The sequence below is a fragment of the Protopterus annectens genome, chromosome 2.part0, assembly GCF_019279795.1.
Source record: "Protopterus annectens isolate FY-2018-M chromosome 2.part0, PAN1.0, whole genome shotgun sequence".
NCBI lineage: Eukaryota > Metazoa > Chordata > Ceratodontiformes > Protopteridae > Protopterus > Protopterus annectens.
In genome coordinates this window covers 440,263,422-440,285,241 of record NC_056728.1, presented here as the reverse complement: position 1 = coordinate 440,285,241, position 21,820 = coordinate 440,263,422, and the positions used below count along the sequence as shown (strand labels likewise).

Genomic DNA, 21,820 nt, shown 5'->3' with positions numbered 1-21,820 from the left:
AGGCATGCTTGGCTGAAGGAACAATTTCTGCCAGACCATGTTAAAGCTAAGCTTCTGGATGCTCCACTGGAAAAGCAAAAATTATTTGGTTCCACTGCTCAGGGGGTCCTAAAGAAATTTGAGGAAAAGGCAAAATCTGTACAAACAGTTAAGGATTTTCTTCAAGTCCAACCACCAAGATTCAGCAGAAATTGGCCTAGCAAGAATTGGTCCTTTCCGGACCCATAAAGATTTCAGAGAGGCCGGAACAGGCGTGCCAGAGGTAGAGGGCAAGCTAGGGGCTCCTACAGAGGCTGTCATTGGCAGCCACCAAACCAGACAGGTAGTGCAGGACCTACAACTGCTGCACAAGGACAGACTCAATGACTTTGCTTTGACTCCACCAACCAGGGCTCAATTAGAAGCACCTTTAGGCGGAAAGCTTTCTTTATTCTCAAAAAATTGGCACAGCATTACAAGAGACAAATGGACACTGCAAATAATAGACAACAGATACAGGTTCCATTTTCACACATTGCCAAAAAGAAAAGGCATGCCAGATCTGCCACCAAATCAAAGGGCAGAGGCTTTGAAACAAATCTCAAACTTAAAACAAATGAAAGCTATAGAAAAAGTTCCTTTTTCAGAACAAGGCCAAGGATTTTATTCCAGACTATTCCTTGTTCCAAGAAAAGAAAATCAATGGAGACCTATTCTCGACTTGTCCGCACTGAATACTTATCTCATTGTGCCAAAATTCAAAATGCTGACTCTACAGCAACTCCTTCCCATGCTGGGCAAGGGGTCTTGGCTGGTGACTCTAGACCTCAAGGAGGCATACCTGCATGTCCCTATCAGACAAAGTTGCAGAAGACACCTCAGATTTCTTGCAGGGTCAGAGCATTATCAATTCTCAGCATTGCCCTTTGGCTTATCTACTACGCCCAGAGTATTCACGAAATGCCTGGGATCAGTAATTGCACACTGCAGACTTCAGGGGATTCAAATATACCCATATCTGGACGACTGCCTTATACAAGCGGACAGCCAACAAACTTTGGTAAAGGACTTAAATTATGCCATCAATCTTCTGCAGGCCTTGGGATATACAGTCAACATGCACAAATCAAGACTTGTTCCATCCCAAAGAATAACCTTTCTGGGTGCGGATCTAGACACAACCACCCAAATGGCCTATCTCAAAGAAGAAAAACAAAGACAACTACCGGATTACTTCAAGAATCTGACGAGACAAACTCAGCTGACTGCAAGGAAAATCCTGCAGGACCTGGGTTACATGGCATCCTGCATTCTTTTGATCCCACAAGCAAGGCTGCATATGAGAAAACTACAGTGGTACCTAAGGAGTTTATGGACTCAGCACAGTCACAGCTTAGAAACTTTGATCCCACTCATTCCATGCCTTCAAAAGGAATTTCTGTGGTGGGCTCAGGCCAGTCAGTCCAACAGGGGGTTACCCTTCACAAAGCCAAAAGCCACCCAAACTATTACCACGGACGCTTCAGACCTAGGTTGGGGAGCACACATGGACGACCGAGGTATTCAAGGACAGTGGTCACAAAAGGAGCTACGCATGCACATAAATCAAAAAGAAATGCTAGCAGTGATACATGCAATCGAGGCCTTCAAACTCTTTCTGCATCAAGGCCACCTGCTAATAAGGACAGACAACACCACAGTTATGTGGTACATAAACAAGCAAGGAGGCACCCATTCCTACCCTCTTTGCAGACTGGCAATGAATATATGGGATCTTTCCTTGAAACTCAATATACAGCTGCAAGCCCAGTTTGTGCCAGGGAAAGACAATATAATGGCGGACAGCTTAAGCAGAAATATCATGGATGCGCACGAATGGATGCTGCACCCAGACATTTTTCTACAGATAACACAATCATGGAGGAGGCCGGACATAGATCTATTTGCCTCCCCTCACAATCATCAACTGAAGACATTCTGCTCAAGGACATACCACCCACAAGCGTGGAAAGTGGACGCTCTCTCTTTCAGTTGGAGAAATCTAACAGTGTATGCATTTCCACCTCTTCCATTAATGACCAAGGTGTTACTGAAGATCAGGACAGAGCAGCCAAAAGTGATTCTGATAGCTCCGGACTGGCCAAGACAGCACTGGTACCCACTGCTAAAGAGCATGTCACGCACTAAACCATGGCCTCTTCCTCTATGGCCACTATTACTGATACAGCACAATTACAAAACTCTGCATTCCAACCTGAAAACCTTGCAACTAACAGCCTGGAAAATACCTTAACTCCTCCTCAGGATAAGCTATCCCAGAGAGTGAAGGATATCATCATGGAAGCTCACCGCCCTTCCACAAGAAAGGCATATTCAGCAAAATGGAAAAGATTTCTCATTTGGAACACCACAAAGGGCCTAGATGCGACAGTAATGAGCATGGCGCATATCCTGGAATATTTGGCAGAAATGTTCCACAATGGTCTGTCTTATTCTTCCATAAAAATTCATGCTTCAGCAATTTCAGCAGAGTACAATACTGATCCACCTGTCTTCTCTCATCCTCTACTAAGACAGTTTCTAAGAGGAATCAAAAACATCAAACCTCCAAGGAAACCACCTCTACCTGCTTGGGACCTTAACTTCGTGTTGGAAAAACTAATGCTGCCTCCATTTGAACCAGCAGCATCTGCAGATCTACAGTACCTTTCATGGAAGACTACCTTCCTTCTGGCCATATCCTCAGCAAGAAGAGTATCGGAGTTACAGGCCCTGATGGCAATACAGCCATTCCTTATTTTTCATCAGGACAGAGTTTCATTGAGAACCAATCCTACATTTATGCCAAAGGTGGTCTCCAGGGTTTCATTAAACCAAGCTATTCACTTGCCTACCTTCTTTCGAAATCCACAAAACAAAGGGGAGAAACTTCTGCACACCCTGGACATACACAGGCAGTTGCGCTACTACCTGGACAGAACTAAAAGTTACAGAAAAACTGACCAGCTGTTGGTAGCATATCATGCTGGTACACAAGGTAAAGCAATTTCCAAACAGACAATTTCAAAATGGATAGGAAATTGCATTCGCTTTTGTTACTCCTTTCATGGGAAGACTGTACCAGCTAACATTAGACCTCATTCCACGAGAGCAACAGCCACCTCCACAGCCTTCTTAAGAGGGGTGGCTACCAAGGACATTTTAGAAGCTGCCACATGGAGCTCCGTGCATACATTTGCCAAGCATTACAATTTACCTTTATATTCCAGATCCAGAGCAGGCTTTGCTACGGCAGTCCTGCAGGGTATATTAACTACACCATCCTTTACTTAGTTCCTCCACCCCCAGATTGGCTATGGTACTCTACCCATATGTGATGACTGCAGATGCATCCTTGAAGGACATAGTACAGTTTTGTACCTACCATAAATGTAGATGTCCGATAGGTATGCATCTGCAGTCAGGTTTACCCTCCCTCCTTCCCCTCTGTGGTATTTCATGGGTACTTCCCCTCATATACCTAGCTGGGGGGATCTATTATGGTGTATTTGTTTTTATATTACTGTGCATGTTTGGATTTTTAAATGCATCTCTCCAAATTTAGCCTTCCTTAGAGGGCACCTGGCATCTGGGGCAAGAAAAACTGAGGAAGATGGCGTCGGCTGATGCTTTTATACCCCAGGCACTCTGACATCGGGGAATGTGCGACATCAGCCGACGCCGGACCCAGACTTTGGAATCCGGCCGACCGAAGGACTGCCTGAGGCAGGACAACCCATATGTGATGACTGCAGATGCATACCTATCGGACATCTACATTTATGGTAGGTACAAAACTGTACTTTCTGTTGGAGCCACCATCAACTGTGGCCTTCCATTTTGGTGGTTTACTATGCTGCCTTGATCCAGAACCTAATTTAACAGCCAAGTAGGAGAAACTGAGTGAAGACTGTTCAGTGAAACTGTCTGCAGTAGCACATGGTTAGTATACCACAGCTGTTGCATTTAGAGATAGTAGATATAAAAAAGTTTACACACTCCTGTTAAAATCCTAGGTTTTGTGATATAAAAAAGAGACCACAATAAATAATTTCAAAACTTTTCCCACCTTTAATGTGACCTATAACCTGAACAATTCAATTGAAAAACAAATCTGTTATGGGAAAAATATAAAAGTAAAAAACGTACAATACGCTGGTTGCGCAGGTGTGCACACCCTTAAACTAATACTTTGTTGAAGCACCTTTTGATTTAATTACAGCATTTAGTCTACTTGGGTACACACCTGCCATCAATTAAAGAGACTATGATTAACCCCAAATAAAGTTCAGCAGTCCTAGTAGGATTTTCCTGACATGTACTCATTTGCCTGCTACACCAAAAGCCATGGTTCGCAGAGAACTTACAAAGATCAAAGGGATCTCATTGTTGAAAAGTATCAGTCAGGAGAAGGGTACAAAAAAGTTTCCACAACATTGGATATACCATGGAACACAGTGAAGACAGTCATTAAAAGTGGAGAAAATATGGGACAATAGTGACGTTGCAAAGAACTGGACGTCCTTCCAAAATTGATGAAAAGACGAGATGAAAACTGGTCAGGGAGACTGTCAAGAGATCTACAGCAGCACTGAAGGAGCTGCAGGAATTTCTGGTAAGTAGTGGTTGTGTACTACATATGTCTGGGCTATGGAGTAGAGTTGCAAGATGGAAGCCTTTTCTTACACAAAAAAAATCCAGGCCCAGCTAAAATTTGCAAAACAATACATCAAGTCTTCCAAAAGCATGTCTGAAAATGTGTTATGGTCTGATGAGACCAAGGATGAAACATTTTGGCCACAATTCCAAAGGGTACGTTTGGTGCAGAAACAACACTTCACATCACCAAAAGAACACCATCCCCATAGTGAAGCATGGTGGTGGCAGTATCATGCTTAGGGGTTACTTTTCTTCAGCTGGAACTTGGGCTTTAGTCAAGGTGGAGGGAATTGTGAACAGTTACAGATACCAGTCACTTTTGGCCCCAAACTTTCAGACGTCTCCTAGAAAGCTGAAGATGAAGAGGAATTTCACCTTTCAACACGACAATGACCCCAAGCATACATCCAAATCAACAAAAGAATGGCTTCACCAGAAGAAATTTTGAGTTTTGGAATGGCCCAGCCAGAGCCCAGACCTAAGTCCATTAGAAAATTTGTGGGGTGATCAGAAGAGGGCTGTGCACAAGAGATGCCCTTGCAGTCTGACAGATTTGTAGCACTTTTGCAAGGAAGAGAGGGCAAATATAAGTCAAGATGTGCCATGCAGATAAATGCTAGCCCAAGAAGACTGAATGCTGTAATTAAATCAAATGGTGCTTCAACAAAGTATTAGTTTAAGGGTATGCACACGTACGCAACCAGCTTATTGTACATTTTTTATTTTTTATATTTTTCCCCTAACAGATTTGTTTGTTTTTCAGTTGAATTGTACAGGTTATAGGTCACATTAAGGTGGGGAGGGGTTGAAATGATTTATTGTGGTGTCATTTTTTTATATCACAAAAACCTGGCATTTTTAACAGGGGGTGTGTAAACGTTTTATATCCACTGTAATTGCAGTACATATGAAGTGTTTTCTGTCATTGCTTGCTTTTTGGCAGTGTTGCCTTTAGAGTGGAGTTAGCATGTTCTCCCCATGTTAATGACTCCATAGCATTGAGAGACCATGACCTCACTGTGAACTAAATGGTCTTGGCTTTCAGTCACAACCTAGAAGCTGTAAAGGGCCTGCAGAGGAGATGGAACATTAATAGTGTACCCTCCCCCCTGGAGGGGGGGGTCTTATTTTCCAGTGGAGAGTCACTTGTTTGTGCAAGTGACATCCATTTGTTGAGCCTATTGCATGCCACAATTTGGAGTAATTATCAGAATCCACAAGTGGGAAGTTGGGAGCATACACAATAAATGTGATCTGTTCTGGATGATGACCCATCACAGTTGTGTTCTCATGCCAATTAGTATGGTTATAACCAGCCAAAGCAGGGAACAGATGGGTTAGTGGGGTGGTCAAACAGGTTGAGTGGTCATGTCATGCAAGGATGATTTAAAAATGAATTTTGAAAAAAAAAATCTTAATTTGCTTATGGAGTTTTCTCCAGGGTCTTTGGTTTTATTTCATACTCCAAAGACATTTTGGCAGGGTGACTGGGGATAATGCATTGATCCTAGGTTTACATCACTCTCTGGGTGTCTGTGTCCCGCAGTGGACTGGTATCCTGTTCAGGACTATTTTCTGATTTCTGCCTTTGCTTGCCATAATAGGCTGCAGATCCTGAAACTGAATATGATGAAAATAGGTATACAGGATCAGTGGGTATTTTCCACTCAGGAAGTAGCCTGAGGATACACGCAACATTTTTCTCTTGGGGGGGGGGGAAGGTGAATGGTTCTTTGAAGAGATCTGTGGGAAGCTTTTTCACAAGTTTGTTGGTGATAATTTAGCCTTTCTGCAGTGATAACTATATTAATTGCAGCACATTTGACACAGGTTCATAGGTAGGTACTAGGCTATCGGCCCTGAGGCCTATATAAGTCTAGCCAAAAAAGGTTCCCTGGCTTTCGCCACCCAAGAAAATTATTTTCCTGTGCCCCTGTCAAGCAGTGCTGCAGAAGTGATCCCCGGGGTGAATTTTCTATTTCCCATTCAGTCGTCAAGATTTTTCTTAAAAGAGGGCCAATGAGGAGTTTTGCTTGACATGAATGGGTAGTTTGTTCCAGAGTATGGGAAGTCTCTGGGACAAGAATCTATCCCTCCAGCATGTTCTGTTTATTGTGGTGATAAGGTTTAGGTGCCTGGAGCGTGTGTGGTTCAGAGAGATTGTAATTTCTTTAAGTGTAGCGTGTCTAACAGCTCTGGGTTTGACATAGCTTTGTATGTTAGGCAGAGATTGCCTCTGAGTAGGCGATATGCAATGGAGTAGAGCTGGAGTTTTTTGAGACCGTCTGCATATGGCATCTGTTTGAGGCCGGTAATCCTCTTAATGAGGTATTTCTGTGGCCTTTCCAATTGTTGTAGGTGTCTTGAGATACATGCCAAATTGGGGCATTGTACTCTGTAATGGGTCTGATGAGGGATGAGTAGAGAGGAACAATGACCTTTGTTTTTCTAGAGGAGAACCCTTTTGTGATGAGATGTGCCATGTAGAAGGATTTTCTAACTGCTGTGGCGATGTGATTATCAAAGGAGAGACTACTGTCCACCTGTGTCCCGAGGTCTCATCACACTTTGTGTTTAGTGAGCTACCGCCTATGTGATAGTTCATGGGTACCAAGTTTTTCCCAAAGGGGATGACAGTGCACTTCTTGGTATTGAGCTTGAGGCCATGACTGTGACACCAAGCATCTGTCTCTGTGAGGCCTTTTTGTAGAATGTCTACATCATTAGGTGATTCTATTATGGCTCCCAGTTTACAGTCATCTGCGAACTTTGTTAGCCAAAGACCTTCTGTGTTGGCCTGCACTTCAGAGAAGTAGATGCTGAACAGGAGAGGACCCAGGACCGAACCCCGTGGTACTCCACTCGTCACTGGTCTGGAGTCGGCTACTTTTACTGTGTGGGTTCTGTCAGTGAGCCAGTTGGACACCCATCTTGTGACATAGGGATTTATGCTCAGTTTATTGAGTTTATCTAGAATTCCAGAGTGGGGGATGGTATTGAAAGCCTTGGTGAGGTCAAGATAGGCTGTGTGCACTACCTTGCCCTCGTCTACAGCTCTAGTGACTGCTTCAAAGTCGTCAATCAGGTTTAGTAGACATGATCTACCTTTTACAAACCCAAACTGAGTGAGGTCCAGGGTTTGGAGGTTTACCTATATCTTTGTTTATAAGCTCCAAGATGATGCATTCCATGGCCTTGCAGACCAGACTCATCAGGCTAATGGGGCTGTAGTTACCGGGGTCCATGGTGGCACCCCCTTTGTCAAGTGGGATAACCGTTGTATGCCATTCAGTAGGCACATAGCCTGAGGTGAGACTATGATTGAACATGGTACTTAGGTGGGATGCCAGTTTGTTCTGTAGTTTGTGCAGTACGCAGCCTGGAATGTTGTCTGGTCCCATGGATGCTGTGTTCTTAGCTTTGGAGAGTGCAGTCTTTACTTGTTCATCCTTGATTACAGGGGTCTTATGTTCTTCTGGTATTAAGATGGGACCTTTGAAGGGTGAGAGAGGGGTAAAGTTAGCACTGAAACTATCTGCCAGGATGTTGGCAATATTGATTGGTTCTGTATATTTAATGCCATCGTGCTGTAGCTCAGAGCAGATCTGAGTGTTGCCATTGAGATTCTTTACATAGCTGTAGAATGCTTTGTGGTTGTCTTTGGAATCCGTGGCAATTTTATTTTCATAATTGGCTTTGGAGGATTTTGAGGGATCTCAGCTTCTTGGTGAGGCCGACCAGGGAGTTCCTCCCATCTTGGGATTTTACTCTTTTTTTTGCAACAGCTTCTTCCTTCTGTTATAGAGTTTGTTTATGGCAGGGGACCATCAGATTGGCTTCCTTTTTTTGGAGGATAACGTTTTGGTTCTGTTGGGGATGGTACAGTTCATGCACTCGTGTATGTGCTTATACAGTGTATCTGTGTAAGATTCAGCAGTCGTACATCTATTTTCCTTCTGCATGGGTGTCGTGAAGTTTGCCACTTCTTTCTTAAGAAGCATGAAGTTGGCTTTGGAGTAGTTTTTGATGGTGGTTTCCTTAATGGGGGGTGGGGTGGGATATGGATGTTTAGGGTGATTAGCTTGTGGTTGGATCTGACCAGCAAGGAGTTGCCCTCTAGCGTGGAACACCGGTTACCCATATTGGTAATGACCAGGTCCAGGATATTGCTGCCCTTGGTGGGGGTTTGGACAAGCTGATCTAAGGTGCTGGAATTTATGAATTCCAGAAAACGTTGAGCGAATGAGTTGCTACATAAGTAGTTTTCCCAGTTGATGGTGGGGTAATTGAAATCACCCATAATTAAGGTATTGGGTTGTACCTAAATATTTTCCAGTATCTTAAGAAATGAAGAGGGGGAATTCTGGGGCATGGTGGAGGATCTGTAACAAGCTACAACCAGGATTGCAGTCTTGCCCAGTGTTAGTTGCACTTGGATAATTTCGGATGCATTATGTTGAGCAACTAGCCTGGAGGTGTGAATATCCTTAATGAATATAGACATGCCTCTGCCTTTAGTATTTCGGTTCAGGTTAGGTGGCTGAAAGGTGTGATATGAGTTATAGCCTGGTAATGCAGGGGTGCTCTCTGGAGCCTTGAACCAGGTCTCATGTCACTGCACAGATGTCAATGTTCTCCATTTTGAGGTTTAGACTTCTAGCATTGAGTCACATTACCTTCAGAGTTTATGCCTTATGGGCTGAGGTTGAGTGGCACACTGATTTTGTGGGCTGTGTCATTTGGGTAGTGTTGTGGGGTGGTTGTCTGTGTTTCAGCTTGGAAGGTCTCTGTTGCTTGGGCAGATTTTTATTGAGAGCCTTCTTGAATGTGAGTGTGTGCTTTTTGTTTCTATGTGTGGGTTTTGAAGGGACTATGTGTTGGGTGTGTTGTGGTGCAGATGTTAACCTTCTCCTCTTGACTGTCTAGTCCAGTCTTGGCTGGAGAAAGCCTGGCTTCCAGTTTGGCTATGTAAGTGCATCTTTCACAGGTTGTAGTGTTGGGTGGTAGGAGGAGAGGGTTGTCTGTGTACATGAGGCAATTGCTACATTGCCCCAAGATGCCCAGGTTCATCAGGTGGACAGGAGAAAACACCGGGAGCTTGACCCATGGACATGCTCGGATAGGTGCTTATTAATTTAAGTACTAAGAACTGTTTTCCATTTGACAAGTGTAGACACCAGTGTATTGGGGTATTCTGTTAACGCTGTAAGAAAAGTGGTTTCAATTGAATAGGATCTGTAGTGTTCTGTTTACAAGGGGAAATGGTGCAGACTGGGTTGACCCTAGACTGCAATTTTGAAAAAGCCTATTAAAAAAAAAAACAAAGCTACAAATCCATAACAAGGTAATGGTGTCAAAGAATGTATTTTTTTTATTGTCACCACCCTTGCTTCTATAACACACTAAGTATAAAGAGTGCTATAATTCTTCAATGCAACAAATGACTTATTGAGTGGTTGCAAAAATGTAGACACTTGTTGAAATTCTAGGTAGTGACCTTTTTAAATATAGTAAAGATGTACCTCTTATACAGAGCAGATTAGAGACTTGGAAATGGATGTAACTTGTAAGAAGTTAGAAAGTGTCTGTTTAAACAGTAGACAGTATTGGGTAGGGAGGTAGGCTTCAGTACTGGTTTCTTAGCCACCCTAGTGGTGTAGAGGGATGAAGTCCTAATTATGACACTGTTGAACCAAGCTTGAGTAATAGCTTGGGTGTCTGATAGACCTGGCAGGGGAAGATGAATGTTTCTATCCTAGTAAGAGGGATTATGTCAGAGTGGGCAGATCATCAAGCCCTATTGGAGACCAGAGCTCAGACGATTTACCTGGCTGGGCATGTGAGATGGCTGAGGAGGAGTGTCTACCCTTGGTCCGGAGGCAGGGTAGGTCCTCAAAGGCCAGTGCTGTGTAACCCACTGAACCTACAGATACAGTGTCAGCATTCTTGGGTTGGGGTGGGGGTGAGGCTATGGAAACCCTTCACTACATGTTGCAATATGACAGCTCCTTGCTTACTCTCTCCCAATTGGAGGAGTATGGTGGAGAGAACCTACATGTAGGAATTAGAGCCCTCTCTATGTGCATGGCTTTCTTGGAAGGGAGACACCTTCCCCATTGTGTGTCACACTGGGGTGCTGCTGTAGCATGGAAACTTCTAAGGATGGGACTGGCAGGGAACTGACTTGGAGGAACTTGAAGTCGAAGCATTGGAGCAACTCATGTTTGCATATCCTTCTGACTTCCTGTACTAATTGTACTGGATTATGTCTTCCATGTAACAGAAGTGGTCTCCCTAATAATAAAAATTAGGGACTTTTACATACACCTTTTGGGTGCCTGGAGAAAGCCTTTGCCAAGTGGGAAAAGGAGACTGTAGGAACACAATGTAGTTGATCAGCAGAGTACGTTACCGAGGTGGGTGGATTATACCTCATCACCTGTAGGATTGACACTTCCAAGTCACATTAGATCTTAGGACTTGGTTCTTAACTATGGCCATAACATAATTTCTGGGCATTTGTTTAAGTGGAGGCCTTGTTGCGGTTAACATAAGGGATAGGAAATGGTGAACCAGAAAACATTTTGATTGGTTTGTATGCTGTTTTAATTTCTTTATTTTATCTTGTGGTCTGTTAAGTATGAGATGAGAGATTTTTTAAATTTTTCTTTGTGAAGCTCTACTGTTTGAATAAAAGACAGCCTACTCTTTGTTCTTATAATGTCTACATAACATTTTTGTCATCAGGATGCTGTAGTACTTAACTAATAATTTGTGGACCAGAGTAGAGTATTAATTGTATGTCATTTACATGCGTCTACCTGTTATTTTCTGTGTGTTTGGAATATTTTAGCTTTGTTATAATGTTTTCAAAATGAAAACGTGTATTAATAATAGATTACTTTAAACTTCTATCAATGTTTATGTTGGCAGGCAAATGGACAGCTAGTTCGTGAAGTGGATGTAGAGAAGGTCTCAACTTTTGAAAATCATTACGTAGATGCAATAAAGAGTTTATGGAATGACCCTGGTATCCAAGAATGCTATGACAGGAGAAGAGAGTACCAGTTGTCTGACTCTGCAAAATAGTAAGTAGACAGAAAAAAACCTGCATTTATTTAGTACTGCCTATCCAGTGAGCTGCAGTCTTGATTTTGTTAATATTCATGGGTGTTTACAGAATTTGAAGTATAATATGAAATCAGTTCTTGGTAGCAGCATTTTTTATGTATTTTGTGTTACTGTGTTTGGGGGGCAAACTCTGCAGGAAAACTGCCCACTTATCAGAACTGCAAAACCTGCTCACCACATTCTCATCAGTAGCTCACTGTTTTTCATTGAACCAGCCCATTGTTTTGTACTGTTTTACTACACAGTTTTGTACAGTGTTAAACATTATGAGACCTCACTCACAAACCATTCAGTAGCAGGAGTGTCATTAAAGCCCTCTTGTTTTGGGAGATGAACACTAGATGGGCACAAACATTTGAGTATGTACATAAATGTGTACATGGATTGGCATTTTATTTGTCCTCTTGATTGCTTGCCTCGTATTGTTTCTGTGTTGCAGTTTTTTGAAGCCATGTTTTGCTGTCTTTAGATTGGGGAGGCTGTGGTGTAGTGCCGTGAAATGGAAGATTTTATTTTTTAGAATGTTTTTCTATACCTTCTGGGTTTACTGCTAATTCCAATTAATTGACATTGCACACTCCTAGCATACAACTTGCCTTACATCTTTACCAGGTGTTCTTGAATTCAATTACTTTAATTTTGCCACCTTTTTAAAAAAAGTGGTTAAATCACTGACCCTTTCTGGAGGAAAAAAAAAGTTCAGTCACTGTAATTTAACAGCAGTAGTGAATGAAGATTAGCACCTTCTTCACAAGGAATATGGTTAGTAGTTTTGGTGATCAGATTGTGTAAGTGCACAACCAAACCAAAGCGTCTGCAAAGACCAGTCCTCACCTCCTTGAAAAACTACTACCTAATCTCTTGAAAAGACTAAACGGGAAGCCCCCCACTCTAATCCTAACAACGGGTGGCTCCTAAGACCAAACGCTCCTACCTGGACAACAACCAAAGCGTCTGCAAAGACCAGTCCTCACCTCCTTGAAAAACTACTACCTAATCTCTTGAAAAGACTAAACGGGTAATACTCACAGCCTACTTATCTCTTCACTAAACTAAGGTTGTTGTAAACTGGAACCTGGCAGTACCTTTTTATTAACTAAAGTGCAAAATATATCTCTGCAAAGTGCTTCTTTCCTGTAAGCATTGGTAGTAACTTCACTACGCTGAATATTGCACTCACCTATTGCTGGCTCTAAGACCCTGAGAACTCCTGGTGGTGTATGCCCTGCTCCGCTTCGCCCTCGCTTCGCTCGGGCTCCGCTCCGCTCTCCTACCTGCCCCCATATCCCACCCGCCCCCAGTACCTCTACATTTATAGGAATAGATAACCCCTCCCACGTTCCCCTTTGCAAACCCAACGCCCCTTCAATTTCCTCACTACTCCTCCCACTTCTAGGCCCTCCCCCAATTCTAAAGGTAAAACTAAAGTCTCTCCCCTTCCAGTACACTTTCCCCTCTTACACCATGGCCAAATTCACTTATTCTATCACCCCCCTCTCAACAACACTACTACTCCTTATTGCCTATTTTTTAACAAAGTATGAAAACCAAACTCTCATAGGATTCTCCCTTCCTAAGTGCTACACCAACTGCCATACTAATCTTTCTGCCATATCTGTCCCACCAACGCCCAACACTGTTAAAACAAAATCCCCCAATATAGTCCAACTCACCCTTCATCACCCTAAAATTTCAAATAATAAAAATAACCTCAAATTACTATTTAAACTACAAAGACTATTAATTTACCTGAAAAATAGTATTACCATTTATGGCGATATTCATCCCAATCCAGGTCCCACTACTGTCCCAGACTCTAACCCCTCTAAATTAGCTCGTAATTCTACTGACTCCCTTCTAGTACTACATCTGAACCTAAGAAGCATTAACAACAAGGTGCACAACCTGCACGCTATTTTAGCTACTCATTCCCCTGACATCATGTGTCTAACTGAAACATGGCTAAAACCCACCACTAAGGACGAAGAGATTCTCCCACCCGGGTATAATATCTTCAGGGCCGACCGTGTAAAGAAACGGGGTGGAGGTATAGCTGTTATGTTCAGGAATACCCTGAATATCATTAGGAACCCAATACAACCTCCCATAATCTCCAATTTAGAACTTATTGCCCTAAAGTTATGCTTAAACACTCAAAAATGCATCAACCTCATTGTAATTTATATCCCACCAGGGAGTAACACAGAAAATCTGGAGCAAACCCTGTCCTGGCTAGCCACTAGGTACCCACAAGAAACCATAGTACTTGGGGATGTCAATATAGACTGGTCCCTTTGTTCTACCCATACAACCCCACAACCTATTAACCTACATGGCTTTTCCCAAAATATACTATCCCCAACCAGACTTGGCAATACTCACCAAAAAGAAACCACCATCGACTGGATCCTTACCAATAAAGATTCAATCAACTATACCACTGGGACCCTTCCCAGCGACCTCAGTGACCACCTAATTACCTATATTATTAAACATAAATGCCCAACTACTAACCCCCCCTTATATAGACTAATTAGAAACAAAAAGAACTTTGTCCCACAACTATTCCTTGCAGACCTAAAATCCTGCAACTGGTCCATTTTAAAAGCTCTACCCCTATAAGAGAGTGTTTCCCACTTCAACGATACATTCCTTAGGATACTTGACTCACATGCCCAAACAGACTAATCAGATCCAAAATACGTATAGCACCTTGGCTAACTAGAGAAACCAAAACCAAAATGAAACTCCGAGACCAGGCCTGGGACAAATGGAGAGCCACTAAAACCCCCCAAGATCGCATTAAATTTCAACAGCTAAGAAACACTACCAAAACAGCCACTACCCAGGACAAAAAACAATACTTCTGCCACCTCCAGAATAAGCACCAGAACAATCCAAAGAAGTTCTGGGCAGGATTTAACAACCTCCTTCACCCAGGTATACCCCAACCCCTGAGAAGCACATCGGGAAAGATGCGGAGGAAATAGCCAACACCTTTAACTCCTTCTTCACCGATACTATCCAATCACTTGCCAGTCAACTAACCTCCACTGCCCCACCTACCTCTCAACCTCATGAAGCTGCCCACACCTCCTTTAACCTAAACCCTGTCTCTTCCTCCTATATTTGTGCCCTCTTAAAAAAACTTAAACCAACCACCCTGGCAGCTGATCACCTCCCAGCGGAATACTTACAAATAGCATCCGAAGCCATCGCCTACCCCATATCCATCCTGATCAATAGAACTATAACTGAAGCCAGCATCCCCTCTTCTTGGAAGATTTCTTATATCATCCCTCTTCATAAAGGAGGTACCTCCACTGAAACATCCAACTACAGGCCAATAGCAATCCTGTCCCCAATAGTGAAAATTATGGAAAGATGTGTTCACAAACAACTCCTTCACTACTTAACCCTTAATCGTCCCTTATCTAACTCCCAACATGGCTTTCGCCCACCACAGTACAACCACCGCCTCCTTTCCTTTGTAGACTCCATTAATAACAATCGTAATAACAAACTAATATCCTCCGCCCTCTTTCTTGACCTATCGAAGCTCGATATGGTCAATCACCAACTCCTACTTAATACCCTAGAAAGCCTACATCTTAGCACCCCAGCACTAAGCTGGTTTAAGGCGTACCTCACTGGTAGGCAACAAGCTGTCCTGTGGCAAAACAAACTATCAGACCTGCTCCCAAATACCATCAGTGTTCCTCAGGGCTCCATACTTGGTCCTCTTCTGTTTTCCATCTTCATAAACGACCTTCACTCAGTCATCCCCATATCCACCTGCATACAATATGCTGATGACTCCACCCTGATCTGCTCCGATGTCTCCCTCTCAAAACTCCAAACAACTACTCAACTCTGTTTTACTTCAGTTGAGAAATGGTTCACTGACTTGAAACTCCTACTCAATCCAACAAAAACTAAATTACTCCTATTTTTCCCCAACGCCAACACACCCCTTGGCAATGAACTCCCAAATACTAACATTACAACCTTCCGTGTTAAATCCATCAACGGAACCATCATAGACCTGTCACCAGTACCAAATTACTAGGTATTACCATTGACCATAAGCTTAAATTTGACATCCACATTACCCAAACCATTAAATCGGTTAACAAAAAACTTGGATCCATGTACAGAATAAAAAACTTCTTAACCCCCTCTACCAAACTAACTATTGCCCGAACGCATCTCCTCTCCACCCTACTATATGCCTCCCCAGTTCTTTCTTTCCTCAATAAACGTGAACTTAACATGCTCTCTCTTGCTTATAACCATATTGCTAGATTCATAACAGGTTCCCCATATCGCACTCACCACTGCCTTAACCTTAGGAAACTCGGTTGGTTGGAACTACCCAATCTTCTTAAACTTAACCAACTCACAGAAGCCTTTAAAATAATCCACCATCCAGACAGAACTCCCTCACTGTGTAGTATTTTGACCCCCTACTCCAACCTTAACTCCCTTCGATCAGCTAATAACGTCCAGATCTTAACGATTAAATCTAAGAACTCGGGTGGTGATGCCCTGTATGCCAACTCCATTGGAAAGCCTTGGAACTCCCTGCCAAACACCCTTAGACTCATGACCTCACATAAACAGTTCAAAAATAACCTCAAAAACCATCTTAAGCTACAATGGCTAGCCCATGCACAGAACCTGACTAACTTATCAAATCTCCTGTACTCATAATGTGCCCTGATAATTAGTTACCTAGACCATTATTTCCACTGTGTTTATCCTATACAACTAGTATGTTTAACCTGTTGCTTTGCTACTTGTGCTTATATAAAATCTATGTTATTCCTATTCTTATATTGTAAATGTAACATGTTCTCATCATGTATTGCCATTATGCTGGAGCTTTTCTCCCCGGGCCTCTACTGAAAAGGGATATGTATCCAGCTGGACTAGCCCGGTCAACAAATGTAAAATAAAATAAAATAAATAAATAAATAAGTGCCTGGAGATGACTTAGACTTGTGGTTAAAGCTTTGGCTTGGCAGTCAGAAATCTGCAAGTCCAAACTGTTTGAAAACTGATTGGAAAAACTTTTTAACTTCCCAGTAGCTTTATTATTTCTTAATGTCTTGTAACACAGGCTTGGGAGTAATGTTTATATGACCAACATTTTTAGAATTTGTTTTATAACTGATTTGTTAAAACAAGTCATTAAAAGCACCATCACATGTTTTTTTTCCATGTAAAACACATCCGTATAAATTTTCCAAACTGTAAGTTAAATAAACTTTACATTAAATAAAATGAAGATAAAGATATGTCTATGCAGTCTGCTGATTTGGATTCATGCAATATGTAGTTGCTGTTTCCCCCCACTCAGGGTTGCCCTGTACCAGCTTTCCCATATTGTTTTGAAAGGGTCTATACTATAGGTTCAAAGTTTGAAAACTTCTAATCTTATATAATAGACATCAAAATGTTTCAACAGAGATCGCCATAGGGAATATTGCCCTTCACTTCAATGTAGTGCAATCTCGAAGTTGGTGTATTTAAGTTGGAGGGGGTGTGGGGGGAGGCACAGGGGTGCTTGTCCCCATGCATAGCGTGTTCAGGTATTTTTTTTTTTTTTTTTTTTTTTTTTTTTTTTTTTTTATGTTTGATGTTGGTCATATGGAGTTTATCATATGAGATTCTAAGTTTTCAGACTTCGAACATGTAATATAGACCCATTTTGAAAACCTCTTCGGATTCAAAGTCCAGTACCCATGCAAGATGGCCTGTTTCTAGGATCTATACCTCTGTATTTGAAAGAAAAATACTTTAACATAGCCCACATTAAAGTGTTTTTTTTCAGCTGCATCATGTGGGACTTCATCCATCCACTTTTTCTTTAGATTCATAGGTGTATACTAGGCTAATGACCACTAGGGCCTTTATAAGCCTAGCCATGCAACCAAAATGTGTCCCACAAGTTACTTGTTTTACTTTTATGTAGGAGTGATTGCTGGTTATGATAAGATTTACTGAAGGCTCCATCAGACACATCGACACCAGACCTGGGTTAAATTTTAGATTTTTCCATCCAGTGATCCAAATTACGCTTAAGTAGGGTTATGGAGGGGCTTTGTTTCACATGGATGGATAGCCTATCCCAAAGAATGGAAATTTTCTGAGATACATATATAGATGTTCATTGTGTTACCCTGCTACAGTCATCACACTTGGGTTATCCTGCCGTCAGACGGTCCCGCAGTCGGCCCAAATTCCAAAGTCTTGGTCCGGCGTCGGTTGCTGTCGCTTCTTCCTTGACGTCCGTGCACCAGGGATATATAAGAGGCATCCGACGCCATTTCCTTCAGTCTTTCTTGCCGCATGGTGCCCGAAGCAGATCGCAAGTGCCAGTCGGCCGACACCTGAGATTTTCGAATCGAGTTTCAGTCCGAAGTCTTCAAAGCCAAGTACCCTGTTGGGGAACCTTTTCTTGCCTCAGTCCGATGTCAGGAAAAGTTAACAATTGCATTTCTTGTGGGAAGCAAATACCTCATAAGGATTTTCATTCTTATTGTATACCTTGCCTAGGCCCTGACCACGACGTCACTGGTTGTCGGTTTTGTGCTAGGTTCAATAAGCGAACTATAAAGCAACGCTTTGATTTCGCACAACACTACTTCGGTAGGAAATTTAATTACAATATGCCGTCGGAGCAACCAACTACCAGCATGCATAAAAAACGCAAAGATAAAGACAGACAGCCTAGATCCAAGCCAGACTCTGAGGCCTCGGCTGGCCCGGTCGCCGGTCCTCCGGTTTTCAGTGAGGCGCCTACGCAGCCCCTGGCTACCGCAGAATTGGAACCCCAGACCGCTTCAGATTCTCTAGCAGAGAGTTTTAGGCTGACGCAGCCATTTTCTTTAGGCCCTACTGACGACATTGCAGAAGGAGAAGCCGGTGCTGTAGAAACACCTTCAGTTTCACAAGGTGTCTTCAGACCGACTACTCTCACCATAAAATCTTATGCTAAGCTTAAGACTCTTCTAAAACCAAAAAAGACTGCACTTCAGTCTCCAATTCAAGGCCGCATGCCTAAGAAACAGATGCTTAAAATGGCTGAAGATTTGATTTCTTTAATCAGGGGTTCCCAGCCCCACCCCGACAAAAGGCCTAGACAAGAGGAGGATTATGCCTCCTCTGATCAAGTGTCTATTTCCTCAGGCTCCTCTGAGGACCAGGATTACTCCTTTCCCCCTTATGAAGATTCTGATGCTGAAGATTATTCCCTCAGCTTCTCCCTCTGAAGATTATTCCTTTGGGGAAACCTTACATACCATGAGGGAACATTTCCACTGGGAAGGTCAGGACTACTCTGAAAGAAAAGGCTCCGAGAGTTTCTTTTATTCCCCCAGCACAGACCACTTGCTATCCCCCAGTTTTAGACATTGTAGAAGATGTTTATTTAGAATCTAGTCTAAATCCAGATTCTCTGCCTCCTGTTCCAGCCAAACCAGATAGATACTATAGAGTGCCTGACTCACACAAATTCCTTTACAAAAGCCCTGTTGCTGATCCAGAGACAATCTCCCAGGGTCCCAAAGGGGCTAAGGCTTCTATGGCTAAAAATCCTGTACCCTCTGATAGGGACTCCAGAGCACTAGATAGGTGGGGGAAGAAGGTTTACACCTCAGCTACTCTAGCTATGAGAGCACTAAATTGTCAATTTCACATGCTTAAATACCAGCAATTCCTAATGTCTCTCAAATAAAACAAAAGATGGGCATGCACCCTCAACAGTCTGAATACAAGGAAATGCAGGAACTGTTGCATGCAGCTGAACAAGTGGGCAAACATACTTTACAATGTGGAATTGATTCCTTGGAAGCTTCCTGCAGAGCAGCTGTTACTGGGTCTGTTATACGTAGACATGCTTGGCTAAAGGAACAAACTCTGCCTGATCATGTTAAAGCAAAGTTGCTAGATGCACCCTTACAGCAGGATGTCTTATTTGGGGTTAAAGCAGAAGAGGTTTTAAAGAAAATGGAGGATAAGGCAAAATCTATGCAGATGGTCAAAGATTTCTTACAGGTACAGCCCCCACACTTCAGCAGAAATTGGCCAACAAAAAATTGGTCCTTTCCAGCTTCTGACAGACCACAGAGGGGTAAATACAGGCACTCAAGGGGCAGAGGACAAGCACAAATCCCTTACAAACCTCGACAATGGGGCACTGCAACACAGAAGGGAGGAGAAGACAGGTCCCAAACTACTAGAAGGCAAACACAGTGACTTAAACCTCAAACTGCCAAGCAAAACTCTCTTGGCAGCTCCCTTGGGTGGAAAATTAGCACTTTTTGCAGACAACTGGCGCATCGTCACAAAGGACAAATGGGTCCTAGACATTATCTCACAAGGATGCAGATTCCATTTCCACACCTTGCTAAGGATAAAAAGAATGCCAAACCTGCCACAAAATCAATGGGCAGAGGCACAAAAACAAATTACAGCTCTCATGGACATGAGAGCCATTCAACTGGTACCTACACAGGAGCAAGGCCAAGTATTTTACTCAAGGCTCTTTCTAGTCCCCAGAAAGGACAATGCTTGGAGACCCATTCTGGACCTTTCAATTCTAAACACCTTCTTGCAAGTACCCAAATTCAAGATGCTAACACTACAGCAGCTTCTTCCCATGTTGGGCAAGAAAGCTTGGCTAGTAACTTTGGACCTCAAGGAGGCATACCTGCATGTCCCTATCAGACAAAATTGCAGAAGATACCTCCGTTTCATTGCAGGTTCAACCCATTACCAATTCTCTGCACTGCCCTTTGGTTTATCTACTGCGCCCAGGGTCTACACAAAATGCCTGGCACCAGTAATCCCATACTGCAGACAAACAGGAATTCAAATATACCCATACCTGGACGACTGCCTCATCCAAGCAGAAAATAAGGACATTCTCTTACAACATCTGGCTTTTGTAAAACACTTTCTAAGTTGCCTAGGGTACACAGTAAATGAAAAGAAATCAAAACTAGTGCCCTCACAAAATATGACATTCCTGGGTGCCATCTTGAATACAACGGCCCAGATGGCTTATCTGACACCAGACAAACAACTACAACTAACTCCATACTTCAAAACAATGGCAACAAAGACCCAACTCCCAGCAAGAAAAATTCTGCAGGCCTTGGGCTTCATGGCATCTTGCATACTACTAATACCATTTGCAAAACTGCATATGAGGAAATTACAATGGTACCTAAAAAGCATATGGACTCAACACAGCCACAGCTTGGAAACAATGATACCCCTCATTCCCTGCCTTCAACAAGAGTTTCTATGGTGGTCACAGGCATGTCACCTCAACAAGGGTCAGCCTTTCACCTTACCCCCAGCCAGGCAAGCTATGACAACAGATGCATCGGACTACGCCTGGGGGTCACACATGGCAGGACGGTGCATTCAAGGCATATGGACTGCAGATCAAAGGAATCTGCATATCAATCAAAAAGAAATGCTAGCTGTACAGAATGCCCTGACAGCCTCAAGGACCTCTTACATCCAGGACAGCTTATAATAAGGACAGACAATACCACAGTAATGTGGTACATAAACAAACAAGGGGGTACACACTCCTACCCTCTATGCAGGCAAGCAGTGACCTTGTGGAACACAGCACTGGCTTACCAAGTACAATTACAAGCTCAATTCCTGCCAGGAAAAAAGAACACATGGCAGACGACCTAAGCAGAAACATCATGGATCCCCACGAGTGGAAACTGGATCCACAAGTATTTGCAATGATAACTCAAAAATGGGGACACCCAGACATAGACCTGTTTGCCAGCCCCCAAAACTATCAGCTAACAAAATTTTGCACAAGGACATTTCACCATCAAGCTTGGAAAGTGGACGCGCTCTCATTCAGTTGGAAAATGCTGTCAGTATATGCCTTCCCTCCATTGCCCCTTCTCACAAAGGTGCTGCTGAAAGTCAGGATGGAGAGACCCCGAATGATACTCATTGCCCCAGACTG

General features: G+C 42.9%; 1 protein-coding gene across 1 annotated transcript in view; it reads left to right on the top strand.

Moving 5' to 3' along the window:
• Positions 1–21,820, top strand: part of LOC122793121 (guanine nucleotide-binding protein G(q) subunit alpha) — a 2,223,046-nt gene that overhangs the window by 1,165,269 nt on the left and 1,035,957 nt on the right. Inside the window, exon 3 of the mRNA XM_044060871.1 lies at positions 11,611–11,765. Within this exon, the coding sequence (XP_043916806.1) occupies positions 11,611–11,765 (155 nt within the window). The remainder of the gene's footprint in view (positions 1–11,610; positions 11,766–21,820) is intronic.